Genomic DNA, 13,008 nt, shown 5'->3' with positions numbered 1-13,008 from the left:
GATGGAGGATGGATGGATGATGGATGGATGATGGATGGATGATGGATGGATGGATGATGGATGGATGGATGATGGATGATTGGATGATGGATGGATGATGGATGGATGGATGATTGATGGATGATGGATGGATGATGGATGATTGGATGATGGATGGATGGATGATTGATGGATGATGGATGGATGGATGGATGATGGATGGATGGATGATTGATGGATGGATGGATGGATGATGGATGGATGGATGATGGATGATGGATGGATGATGGATTGATGGATGATGGATGATGGATGGATGGATGATGGATGATGGATGGATGATGGATGGATGATGGATGGATGGATGGATGGATGATGGATGGATGGAGGATGGATGATGGATGGATGATGGATGGATGATGGATGGATGGATGGATGATGGATGGATGGATGATGGATGATGGATGATGGATGGATGATGGATGATGGATGGATGATGGATGGATGGATGATGGATGATGGATGATGGATGGATGATGGATGATGGATGGATGGAGGATGGAGGGATGGATGATTGATGGATGATGGATGGATGGATGATGGATGGATGATGGATGGATGATGGATGGATGATGGATGATGGATGATGGATGGATGGATGATGGATGGATGGTGGATGATGGATTATGGATGGATTGATGATGGATGGATGGATGGATGATGGATGGATGGATGATGGATGGATGGATGGATGATGGATGGATGATGGATGGATGGATGATGGATGGATGGATGATGGATTGATGATGGATGGATGGATGATGGATGTATTGATGATGGATGGATGGATGATGGATGGATGATGGATGATGGATGGATGATGGATGATGGATGATGGATGTATTGATGATGGATGATGGATGGATGGATGGATGATGGATGGATGGATTGATGATGGATGGATGGATGATGGATGATGGATGGATGATGGATGGATGATGGATGGATGGATGATGGATGGATGGATTGATGATGGATGGATGGATGATGGATGGATGGGGCAGTTGGACAGCGCAGCAGTGGCAGGGGCATGAAGAACATATCCATTTGGAATGTGGTCACTGGGAGGAATTCGACCCTTGGCACCATCAGTTCTCCTCAGCAGAGCCCACAGCTTCATTCTTCCCTTCAAAGCTTGCAGCCAGAACACAAATACTGATTTTTCAACACAGCTGCACCACTTAGAGCACATTTATTAAAGTCTTGGGGTTTCTATTAAAAGCTGTGGGTTTGCAGGATTTATAAATCAGCTCACCAACCTAAAATTTGGCATGAAGAGCTACAAGCTAGAATTGATTTTTTTAAAATGAAATGATTTGGGGACATTTCTAAGTTTTACTGAATGCAGTTTTTCTGAATGTGATTATAGCTGTCTCTTTGTGCTACTATCATTTCTTACACACTATAATTTGTTAACTTTTTTTTTTTTTAAGATAGAAAATATTTCAATTTTTACTGTGAGGCAAAATTGCTTTTCTGGAGGAAGAAATCCTTCATAGTAAATTTATCCATTAAAATTCCAGGCTGGTAATTTTTGCAATTTGGTTAAAACTACCTCATATCTGGCAACTTTTCTTTTAAGATCAACGAGATACCAGCCTGAGTAAACAAAGTCATTATCTGCCTGTCTGAAATAGCTGGATAGATGACAGTGGCCACTTGATCACCACCAGCCATTTGTCAATGCCCAGGTTTTTAAGTCCGTGGTGATTAGGCAAAGAAGTGCTGGCAGGAATTCCATCATACCTTTATCCTCCAGGAGAGCAATCAATAATTTGACATTTATTTCCCTAACTACTGACTTCAGGTCTCCCTGGTCCAAGCTTGTGCTGCTCAGTTTTAGATGCCCATTCTGAACATGCTGCAGCCATTCTGTATTTGCAGTCCTCCTTTTTCTTGGGCAAGTTTTAGTCAAAGGTACTTAAATGCTGCTTTCTGTACTGAATTCCTTTTTATTAGCTGGGTGACATCCAGTCAGACCATTTCCAGTGACCTCTGTTTTTCATTTTCTAATTTTATGTGAAGTCTTTGGTAGAATTCAGGACTTCCTTTAATAGATGTGAAACTGCTGGCTTTAAAAAATCAGGACATCTAATAGCAATTGATTTTTATGATGTCTGTAGAAACCAGCACCTGGGCTTTTGCTGTGATGCTGGAAGGGAATGAGGGTAGAATTATGAGCTTTGCAAAAGCTCAAGGTGAGAATCCTCCGTTTGCTTGTGACCAGTGCAGCAGCCTCCTCCTTTACACAGAGGATTCTTCACAAACTGTGCAGCACTTGATAAAAGTGAGGTTTGTTTTTACTTCATGCACAGTGCAAACACTCAGACACAAAGCTGGCCTTGAAGCCCTGAGAGGGGTTCTGTGAGTGGTCCTGCCAAACACCCTCTGAGCAAAACAGGTCCTCAGCAGCTGAAATCTGATCCATGGCTCAGCAGTGAGAGCTCTGATCTGAAGACACAGGTATGGAGGTACGTAATCTCCATTTATCTGCTTCGGAAACCTTTGGTAATTCTGTGGCAAAAGGTCACCTGAGTTCATGCCTGATACTCCTCAGTTACTTGCAGCATCATTACTAGCTGCTGTTGCACATGTCATGAGAAAAAAGGCCAAACCTACTTGTAAGAGCTCATAAGCAAAGGTCAAGGTTGGCTTCAGTTAAACTCACAGTAAAACATCTCTTGGCTCCAATGGTTCCAGCACTTCTCCCGAGCTGATCTGCCAAGCTCTCTCCTGTGGGAAGAGCAATTACTTGTGGCAAAGTGCTGGGAGTTAAAAGCCTGCACTGAGATGCTAGAGCCTCCTTGTGAACCTCAGAGCTGCAGATCCATTCTCAGAGTCCTTGCACAGAGATGAAGCTCAGCCCTACAAGCTCCTGCTGGCACCAGGCACAGGCTTAGGGACAGGACTGGAAGGGCTTGGATCCCCCAGTCCCTGTGTCCAGCTGCCTTTAACTCCAAACACCCAGGCACACAATCCCTCAGAGAGCTGATCAAGCTCCATTTTAACAGTAATCAGATTTCTTTGTCCCATTAGTCTTCCTGGGAAACTATTCCAAAATCTCACTGATCTGATGGTAGAAATCTAATTTCCAGCTTCGATGCATTCATGGCCAGTTCTTCCTCATTTGTTCTCAAGCCAGCTCTGTCATCTCACTTAAATAGCTCTCCTCCCTCCTCGTGTTTACCTTGCTGTATTTATAGATGGCAATCATGCTCCCCCTCAGCATTCATTTTGCCAGATAAAAGCAGCTAAGCCTTTTTTCAGTCTCTTCTGATAGGCTCCCCCTTATCCTCCCACTTGTTTTCCTCCTGCCTGTGTTCCAGTCTGTGCTCCACTGGCACAACCCCCAGCCCCAAACACACTGGGGAGGGTTTGATGCCTCCACTGGTGCTTGTCTCTCAGCAGCTCCAGTGGTTCACCTTCAGGACCAAATGTGTGTCTGGCAGAGGGGGCATGAGGAGGTGAGATCCTTCCCCCTGCTGAAGCCTGGCCCTGCTCCCATCCCATGCAGACAGACCCATGTCACAAACTGTCCCCAGTGCAGTGCTGGGCCCTTTAGCTCCTGCTAAAGCCTCACCCACCTCCTTCCCTCCAGAGGTGCCACCCTGGGAGCTGCAGCAGGGTCAGTACACTGTGCTGGGAGCCCCCAGGCAGGGATCCTGGAGATGGGAGAGGGATGGGAGGGGAGGAAGGAAATAGGAATTATATGTGTAGAGCTGGGGGAGAAAAGAGAATAGGAATAGGGACACGAGAAATAAAAAAGATAATAGAGTGGAGAGATCACCAAGAAAAGAGGGGAGAAAATGCAAGACATAGAAAGAAAGGAGAGAAGAGCATGGAAGCACAGGAGAGAAAACTCTCCTCAAACTGGAGCAGGGCTCCCAGCTGTCCTGCCTTTGTGCTTTGCCCAGGCTCAGAGAGAGGAATGGCTCCAGCCCAGCGCCTCCAGGCCTGATCTCCTTGGAGCACAGGGAGGTAACACATCCCGGCCCTGGCTCAGCACTTCAGACATTCTGATATTCCTCTGCCTTTTTTTTTTTTCATTTTGCATCTGTGCTGGTTCCTCTGTGACCCCAGCTGGCACTCTAAAGAAATGAATCCTCCAAGTACAACTTGCGCACATTTCTCTGCAGAAAGTGAGAATGGCAGCAGGCAAGCTGATTTGGAAATGAACTCGTTAAGGCAGCTATTAGGGCTTTATATGCTCCTTTGTCTTACTTGGCTGCAGAGCTGCAGACAGACAAAGTGTATTTTTGGCCATCCTCATCTATTCAGCACTGCAAAGCATTCTCATTAATAAGTGAGATGGTGGGAGATCTAAAGGAAATATCAGGCCATATATTTTGATAAATACCCTGAAAATACCACTTCTATTGGTCTTTCAGTGATTATCAGGACAACCTGACTACAACGGCCAGAGCTGCAGCAGGGGGAGCAGCTTCCAGGCAAGTCCCAAAGCACCACTTGGGGATTAAACCTTTCCAGTAGCTTAATTTTTGAAGTAGTTCTGTGAGAAGATGGAACTGCAGGCTGGGAATCCAGGATAGGTGCTGGCTTTGACCTTTTCTGAATTAATTTAAATTTCTGCAAAAGGATTAGTGGTCCAGATGGACACTCATCCTGAATTTGACATTATGGGCATTTGCACTTTCAATTTGGGGAGCAGAAATTCATGATGCAAGGGGACCATCTACATCAAAAAACATATTTACACATCTGTCTAAACATTTCTCTGAGAAATCTCTGGAGCCAGCCTTTTTATTACATTTTAATGAGATTTTCTTTTAACAACTAAGAAATTACTTACAGGAGCACATGTGGAGATATTTTTGCCTGTCCTGTACAATACTGTCTTTTTCCCATTGATCTTGTTCATATGGCATTCCAGTTACATTTGGATTAAGGTGACACAGCCTGAAACACCATCATTTTTAAAGCTGATAACCTTGATGAAATCAACTGCATTTCCTTTTTCCCCTGCTCCCTCTGCTTTGCCACACCCGGGCTTATTAATGCTCCAAAGGAGGAGCTGTTTTACCATTTGCCATATCTAAATTTACTGCTAAAGTGCTGAACTGAGTCACAGTGTTGTTCATGAATGGTCTGAGGGAATCAATTGCAACAAATGATAAAAGGAAGGTGCTCCTGGATGTTCCAGTGATAGGGCTGGAATGGCTCTGCTGGAGAGCCAGGAGTGACAGCAGAGCTCCCAGAACGTCCCTGGATGAGTCAGGACAGTCCTCAAAAGCACCCCAGGTACCTTCTTGCATCTTTCTGCTTGTCTGTGTCAGCAGGGAATTTGTGTGTCTGATGTGGGAAACAATGAAACAGCAAAGAGAGATTATTGATTAATGCTTCATTGATTTACTGGTGTTGTGTTAGTGGATAATTATATTTACTGAGTTATTTATCTCTTCTGAGAAGCAAACATGCCTCAGAGTTGCTAAGACACCAAGCCTTGCTGACCCAGACAGGCATGAGACTGCAGTTCCCATTCCCAGAGGCTGGGAAGATACAGGGAGGGGAAATCCAACCTTTCAGTGCTGGGACATCAGGAATGCTACCCTGGAGTTTGAAAGAATGCTGGCAGACAGCAGGGCCCGAGAGACATTGCTTTGGTTGATTTCCTTGAACTGACAGGAACATTGCTACAGTGGGGTGGGGTAATATCTACCTTACAGGAGCTGTTTCCATCCAGATTACTGGGAAAGAAGCGTGAAGTCACCCCACATGAGAGAGTGTGGTAGCTTGGATTGGAAAAACAGTGAACACTGCTGCTACCCTGGGATATATCTGGGAAGAAAACAAGTCATCACAAAATACTTTGGAAGCCACAATGGTTCTTAAGAAACTGAAAACACGGTAGAGACAATCTAGTTTAGAAATCTTTGTTGGAGTACTGGGTGTTCTAAAACATCTGCAGATGCAATCTATCCTGCATTATGGTGTGAAGCTCTTGACTATCAGCATTACATGTAAAAGAAAAAAAGCAAAATATTTAAATAATACAGTGTTATCTTCTTGAAGATGTTAATAAAGTCATTCTTGACAGTCCAGCTGCTTTGCAGGTGAGGGGAGGGAGGCAAAACTCGGGAGGTGCATGGGCTGCAACACAGCTGCCTCCTTAGCTTAACCCATGGAAAAGCCCCTGAGCACTCTTGCAGTTGAAACAAGTGAAACCGTTTTGTTACAAAACCAGGAGTAATGTTGGAAATTGAGGTGCTGTAACTGTACCAAAGAGACCAAAACGTTTTCCATTGTGTGCAAAGGCTTTCCAAAAACCAAAGCTGGAGCCCTGAAAGGCAAACCTGAGCAGTTACATTGTATGCTCAGAGACATTTTATCTATTTCCTCAATTTAAGTTATAAACACATTTACCAAACAGAATAATTTACCAAGAAAAGCATCATATTTATACCGGCAGTTCTGATGAAAGCATCAATCCCAATCTGGTTCCAGCTGCATAACAAATGGATACACATTTCAAAGTACCATCAGGAGAAGGGATGGAAAATTTCAACTGGAGCAGCATCATTTAAACAACGAAGCCCTGTAAGGAGCAAATGAACGGGCTTTGCTAAAGCATGGGCTCAAACTGCAGGCAGAGAGGTTGGATGTGGGGAACACCTTCATGTCAAAGGGTAATGGAGTGCTGGAGTGGCTGCTTGAGCCCATCACCGCCTTTACTGAAGGCTGGCAGCGACTGGTGAGGAAGGACAGGGACCTGGGGACCCCAGCCACCATCACCTCCTCTCCTTGCCCTCTGCATTTGCCTCACTCTAACCATGCACTTTGCTTTGCTGACATCTTGTGGAGATCTAGATTGAGCCTGATTTACTGCAGAATATCCTGTTTCCAAGAAGTGGGTTTATCTGCAGGGTGTCTCTTACATAAGGACTGTGGCTCAGGGCTCGCGGGAAGCTGCTCCTGCATGTGCAGCCCTGACCAAGCACTGCTTTTCTGCTGAAACATCCAAAAAGATTTTCGAGGTCAGCTCTATTTTGTGGTAAGTGCAGAGCCTTTGAGTCCCAGCTGTTTTCCAGAGTTGCTGCTAACACATGATCTCAGATCAGGATGTGATTCCAGAGCTGAAGTCTTTGCATTGAATATCTGTCAGCCAGGCTGCCAGGGCTCTGCCATCCCCCCTGCTACAACTCTGGGACATTTACAATCAAACCAACAGGAGAGCACATCTCTCTTGGGGTCTGCCAGTGGGAACTGGGGCTGGAACCCACCCCTCATGTCAGGGTGTGCCCCCCACCATTACAGCCTTGAGCCTGCTCGGGGGGCTTGGCTCAAGGGCCCGTCCTGCCTCCCCACAGCCCACAGTCCCAGTTAAACAGGACACTTGGATCTGTGTCTTTCTGCTCTGAAAGTGTTGGTGGAGTCAGCTGTGGCCTCCCCCTTCCCTTACCCACTGGCTGAGAGCCAGGACCAGCTGGAAGGAAGAGCCAGGACCCTGTGGCTCTGCTGTGGGGTTTGAGGTGCCCACCGATGTCACCGGGAGCCACCTGAGACAGCTCAGCTGGCTGGAGCTTGTTCTCTGCACCCAAAAGGAGCTGAAATAAAACTCTACCAGAGTGCTCTACTACTTAGCCCAGTTTTGAATTAATGACCCTAGGCTTGTACACATCCCCCAAAATCCTTTTCTTCCCCCCCTTGCACGCAGCACCCTGAAGTCAGAATTACTCCTTCTACACAGTTCCCTCTGGTCGATACTTAAGTAGCCACCCAGGCTGATTTACCTTGATAGCACAGTCCATTTTCTACACATTTATTCATGAAGCTCTTGTAACTGCTGGCTGGAAATACATCAAATTCAAATCTAATGTTATTCCTGTTAAAAAAAAAAACAAAAAACAAAAACCAACCAAAAAAAAAAACCTCCAACCCACAAAAAATCTCTCTCTTCCAAAGGTGAGAATTTTATTCTGTAAGGAAAGACTTAAATGCCTAAAGGAAAGGGAATTAGACTGAGCTCCTGCTCTGAGCCTGGGCTGTGGGGTGCTACAGAGCATCAGTCCCCATCCTGCAGGACAGTATTGAGGAAACTGGGCACCAGCCCAGCCACAAAAAAAGGGAATAAGTGAGCACTCTGCAGTAATACAGACCCAGACTTCTCAACTGCTAAATGGAAGGAGCTCCTTCCTTCTCTTTGTGTGGGTCTTCTCTGCCCACACAGTGTCAGTGAGACGGCTGAAGGCTCCACCAGGGGGGTTCACTGCCACCTCCCACCACCCATCATCTGCAGATCATTTCTGGAAGTGTCTTGTCTAGGCTTCAGGATCCATGATGCTTTATTTGTGTCAAGCTTTGCTTAGCTCTTGGCTCTCAGCAGAGCATTCACCCATACCACAAAGTTTGCTAAGACCTCGATAAGACCTCAAACATCACTTCAGCCCATAGCCAAGTCTTTGTGAAAGTCCCACTAAGAAATCTCTGCTGCTCTCCAGCACTACCACACAATTTTCCATTCTGGTCCCATCTCCTTGAACTAAACAACCTGCACTTTAAAATCTTTTTTGGATGTTGTGCACTGCTCTCAGGCTGAGGAGCACCACTTGGATTTCAGGAAAGTTTGCTCTTAGATCCTTGTGCTGTGGCTAAGCCCTCCCAGCACAGGTGGTTTTCTTCTCCTCTGGTTGCTGGGCAAAGTGTGTGTTTTGCTGCCACATCCTTCATCCACAAAAATGCAAAAGAGTCCAAGGGCTGCCCAGGGGGTTCCCCTTCCTCATAATCTGTCTCACACATATGCGTGGATTATCAGCCTCACAGGAGCTGAGGACGTTAAGACCAAAAACATCCTCCAGAAATAAATGTGATGGAGGAAATTGCTGCCTCCAGGAGCTAGGGATCTGTGTATGTGACTCTATTCAGAAACAACACCACCATTACCCAAATAAGAGTAAACAGGCAAAAGAACAGCTGGTGATTCAGGAGAGCCATAATGTTACAACCCACAGAGGGCTGGATGCTGCAGCCATCCAGGTGGAATTCTTGCCAAAGTGCACGGGTTTACATGGCATTCTGTCCATTGGACAAGCACATCTACATGGTATTCTGCCTTTAATGCACGAGCAAACCTGCAGGTGAAGGTTGGAAGCCCTGTTCCCTCTGTGCAATATTGCTGTAGTTGCCTTGTGAAGGCTGACCTAGAACAGAGACTAAATGGAGTTAAAGAATAAAGCAGGGATTTATTCAAAGGATCTCCTCCATGGATCCACCTTGGGCAGCACCAGAGCCCAGCCAGGGCTGCCCCAAGATGAACCCAGATGGTCCCAAAATGCACGAGCGCTCCCGGGGGCTCTCACTGGGATCAGCTCTGCTCCATGGGCACACTGCAGTTCATTGTCCCATTCCAGCTCCAGCCCATGCAGTCCCATCCTGCTTGTTCTTCTCTCTCCAGCCCACGGTGTTTGTGCTCCTGGGCTGAGATTTGGATCATTTGTCCTTGGTCCCCAGCTGGAGAAGGAATTGTTTTGTCTCTCTGCTCTGTGCAGAGAGCTCACCATCCCATAATATGAAGCTCAGAACTACACACTAAAGCAGCACAGGATTTGAAAAATATAAAAGCTAAAACCTGAGGCATCACTGCTGTCCTTCAGCATCCTCTGTAACACACCTGCCCTCAGACACACATGTGTTGTCTTGCCAGCCACAAATTCCTTTTCTGTGAGCTTGTCTCAGAATCCACCTCTCCACTTTCTGCTGAGGAAGGTGCACATCAGCACCTTTTCCTGCCTCTCTGCTCTAGGGAACAGAAGCAGCATTGGTAAGGCCAAACTTGGGGCAATTACTGAAACTCTCAGAGGGGAATGTCAGGATTTGGAGGACAGATTTTTGGAGGACGGTCAGGATTTGTCAGGGAGTTTTCAGAAGCTCTTGTACAGAATTTGTAAATGCCCTTCTAAAAAGGGCAAAACCCCAAACTTGAAACAATGCTGGTACCTGCAGGCAACTTACAATGAGCTGAAGATGGAGCAGTGTGTTTCTATCTTCTTGGTCTTCCTCTGCAAGCTCAGATGGCAAGTTTTCCAAGGGGGAGGATGAAGAAAACTGTCCTTGTGACCTCCAGAAAGAGATGCCTGACCCTGCTCTGCTGCAGCTTCCTGAGTGATACAATTTCTACTGCTAGAAGGACTGCACAAAGAAAGTAAGAGGAAAGAAAAGGCCGAGTCTCTGCATCCCATCCCTGACTGAGAAGAACGGGAAAGAACCATTATCCAATTCCTTTCTAGAGAAGCCCATGAAGCTCCCCTGACCTGGTGCTGTTTGAGTTTGTGCGGATCTGGTATTCAGAGTTTTTACAAACTGACCTGGCACAGAGCAACAATGCCGCAAGGGCCAGAACTAAACTTCCAGCCCAAGGAGCAAAAGAGATCCCAGGTTCAGTGTAGATGAGGGATGTGATCCCAGCTATTTAGGATGGATCCAGGAATTCAGCCATCTCCAAAATACTTTTGTTTCTCCAGTCTATATGGCATCAGGAGCTCTGGGAAAGGTGGCTGCACCTGGGAGAAGTGTGAAGAATATCTGTTACCCAAATATGCAGCTTAAGCAAGAGCCAGCAAAGCTAAAACTCAAAAATAAGAAGGAATGAAAGGACATCCATGATAATTTCTCCCCCCCATTTGTAGCTATCAGAAGAAGGAATGCTCTACTGAGCGGTCTAGATATGAAACTAGTCCATGGTGTTCAGCAGAGAGCCCATGATGTGGGACACACCGTGGCAGGAAAATGTCCCTGGCACGAGGACTGAAGTCACCGTGCCATGAGAAGCTCCATGATTAACTTCCAGTTATTACAGCAGCCAGGCATCACCATCCTTGGCTTAATGGGAGAGGCTCCTTCCAGGCACATCCTTGGCAGGGAAGTCCATAAAAAGCTTCCAGCTGTGCCACCCTGAGGCAGCAGAGAAGCCAAGGGGCCTCGTACATTTAGAGTAGAAAGCAGAAAGAAAAAGGCGCTGCAGGCCTGGGGAAGCAGAGCTGCTGGGCCAACCTCTGCCTCCCCCAGAGATTTGTATTTACCTGGACTTGGAGTTTCAGCCCTTTAAAAGGAAGAGAAGAGGTCAGAGAGCAGTAAACCCTGAGAAGATCCCCACTCAGACAGTGGAGAAACCAGAAGGAAGTAAAGCCATCTCCTGCATGGCATCGTCCCTGATGTTGGCCAGAGAGGAATGAGTAAGAATGACAGTGTTGAAAAGGAGACCACATCCTCCAAAATTTAGACAATCTGTCAAGAAAAGCTGTCCTCCACGGCAGAGGATAGAAAGAAGGAAGAATGCTTTGATCATGAAGAGCCTTTCTCTTCCTCTCTCCTGCTTTCCTCAGCTCCTGGGAAGAGGATTCCCACCAGCTGTCTATGTGACAAGGACTGGACTGCACACAGCAGAGAGTGACAACAGACAGACACCTCAAACCACAAACTGCAACACAGACAAAACCAAAACCTTATGACTGACCCAGCCGGTCCCATTCCTCAAACCAAAAAAGGCTTCCCAAGGTTTCACAAAGGGAAACATCTCTGCACCACAACAGGAATGCACATGACTCAAAATTCCATGCAGCATATTTCCTGCCTAGGTATAGCCCATATCAACTTCCACCAAGAAAGCAGCTTTAATCAGTTTTGTATTTGCTTTTCTGTGCCATTTATCTGTTTAAAGATCACAATATTCTGAGGAAGAATGGAAGTGTCATTATTTTTGAGGCTCCATAACACATGTTACACATCACAGTAACTTGTATTTCCCCAACAGACAGGAATATGAGTCTGGATTTGATTAACATAAAAAGACCCTTACCAGAAAGTGAGTAATCTGTATTAGTCATCCTCATGGCTGGAGTGTAAGATACACTTGGCATGTCATGGCCCTTCTCCTTCTGTTTCCGTCGATACCACACAAAGAGTGCCAGCAAGACCATAATAATTAGAAGGAGAATAATAATTCCAATGATTGCTCCCACTGAGTGCCTCTCTGATCCAAGAGCAGGGCTAATTTTAGTATAGGGGTTTAGTTCTTCCATCATAAGAGCCGCTGTTAAAAGTAATTCATAACACACTGTAAATTGAATCGTGCATTTCATTTTTCAAACACTATTTTTTCTTTAAGGCAAGTACATCATTGGAGAGGGGGAGAGAGAGAGGGAGAGAGGGATTTTATAGAGAGAATTCCACTGTACCTTGATCACATCGGATTCCTTTGAAGCCTGGACTGCAGTAGCAAGTGCCTGTGACGTGGTCACACGTTGCATTGTTCATGCACTCACACAATTGTTTGCAACCATAACCAAATGTTCCTGGAGAGCACTCTGGGGAGCCAAAGAAAAACATTGGGAAGAATTCTTCTGGTTTTGGGAAGGGGCACAACACTTGCCATGGGAAATCTGGTAGAGAAGTCACCCTGGTTTTAGGATCTCAAGGATAACACCCTAATGTGAAATTATTATTAGTCTAAAGCAGGAGCTAAATGTATTCTGTGTGCAGTTTGTTACTTATTAAGCTGTAACTTCCTGGAGAATTCATAGAATGAAATCAATGATAGGTACAAAGGCTTTAGAAGACTTGATGTGTATTACAAATGCTCAGTTTAACAGAGCTTGAGCTCAGAAGCTGTAGAGCTCAGCATTCTTCACCAACCTACCTGTTTTATTTTTTCAGGGAGGGACTTGCAAAGAAAAGTTTTAATGAACCTTTATATGAACCCAACAGCCTTTACCAAACAAACCCCACATGCTTTCCTACTCATCACTACCAGTGCCAGGTGAATAGAACGCTGTAGGTGGAATTTCAGAACTGAGCATCTGAATGGTTTGATTTGCTCTGCTTTGGTGTCAGGATTCCTAATACAGAAGGAATTTCTATCCTGTCTTTGTGTTTCTATCAAAGACAAAATGAGTGAATGTCCAGCTGAGAAATTAATTCATGCAATTACCATGATGGGCTATTACAATAAATCTGATG

At 45.6% G+C, this 13,008-nt stretch overlaps 1 protein-coding gene across 9 annotated transcripts in view; it reads right to left on the bottom strand.

Moving 5' to 3' along the window:
* The window catches only part of MEGF11 (multiple EGF like domains 11), a 273,843-nt gene that overhangs the window by 14,899 nt on the left and 245,936 nt on the right, over positions 1–13,008 (bottom strand). For 5 of the 9 annotated variants that reach the window (XR_011003600.1, XM_068203530.1, XM_068203533.1 and 2 more), the window contains 3 exons: positions 12,228–12,356; positions 11,849–12,082; positions 5,717–5,835 (listed from right to left, as the gene is read on the bottom strand). Coding sequence is in view for 7 of the 9 variants with exons in the window: in XM_068203530.1 (XP_068059631.1) it covers positions 5,717–5,835; positions 11,849–12,082; positions 12,228–12,356 (482 nt within the window). In the remaining 2 variants the exon portion in view is untranslated. The remainder of the gene's footprint in view (positions 1–5,716; positions 5,836–11,848; positions 12,083–12,227; positions 12,357–13,008) is intronic. The other 4 variants (XR_011003601.1, XM_068203534.1, XM_068203535.1 and 1 more) reach the window with 1 other exon arrangement.

Source organism: Anomalospiza imberbis, chromosome 13, assembly GCF_031753505.1.
Source record: "Anomalospiza imberbis isolate Cuckoo-Finch-1a 21T00152 chromosome 13, ASM3175350v1, whole genome shotgun sequence".
Taxonomy (NCBI): domain Eukaryota; kingdom Metazoa; phylum Chordata; class Aves; order Passeriformes; family Viduidae; genus Anomalospiza; species Anomalospiza imberbis.
This window is presented reverse-complemented; position numbering and strand designations above follow the sequence as displayed.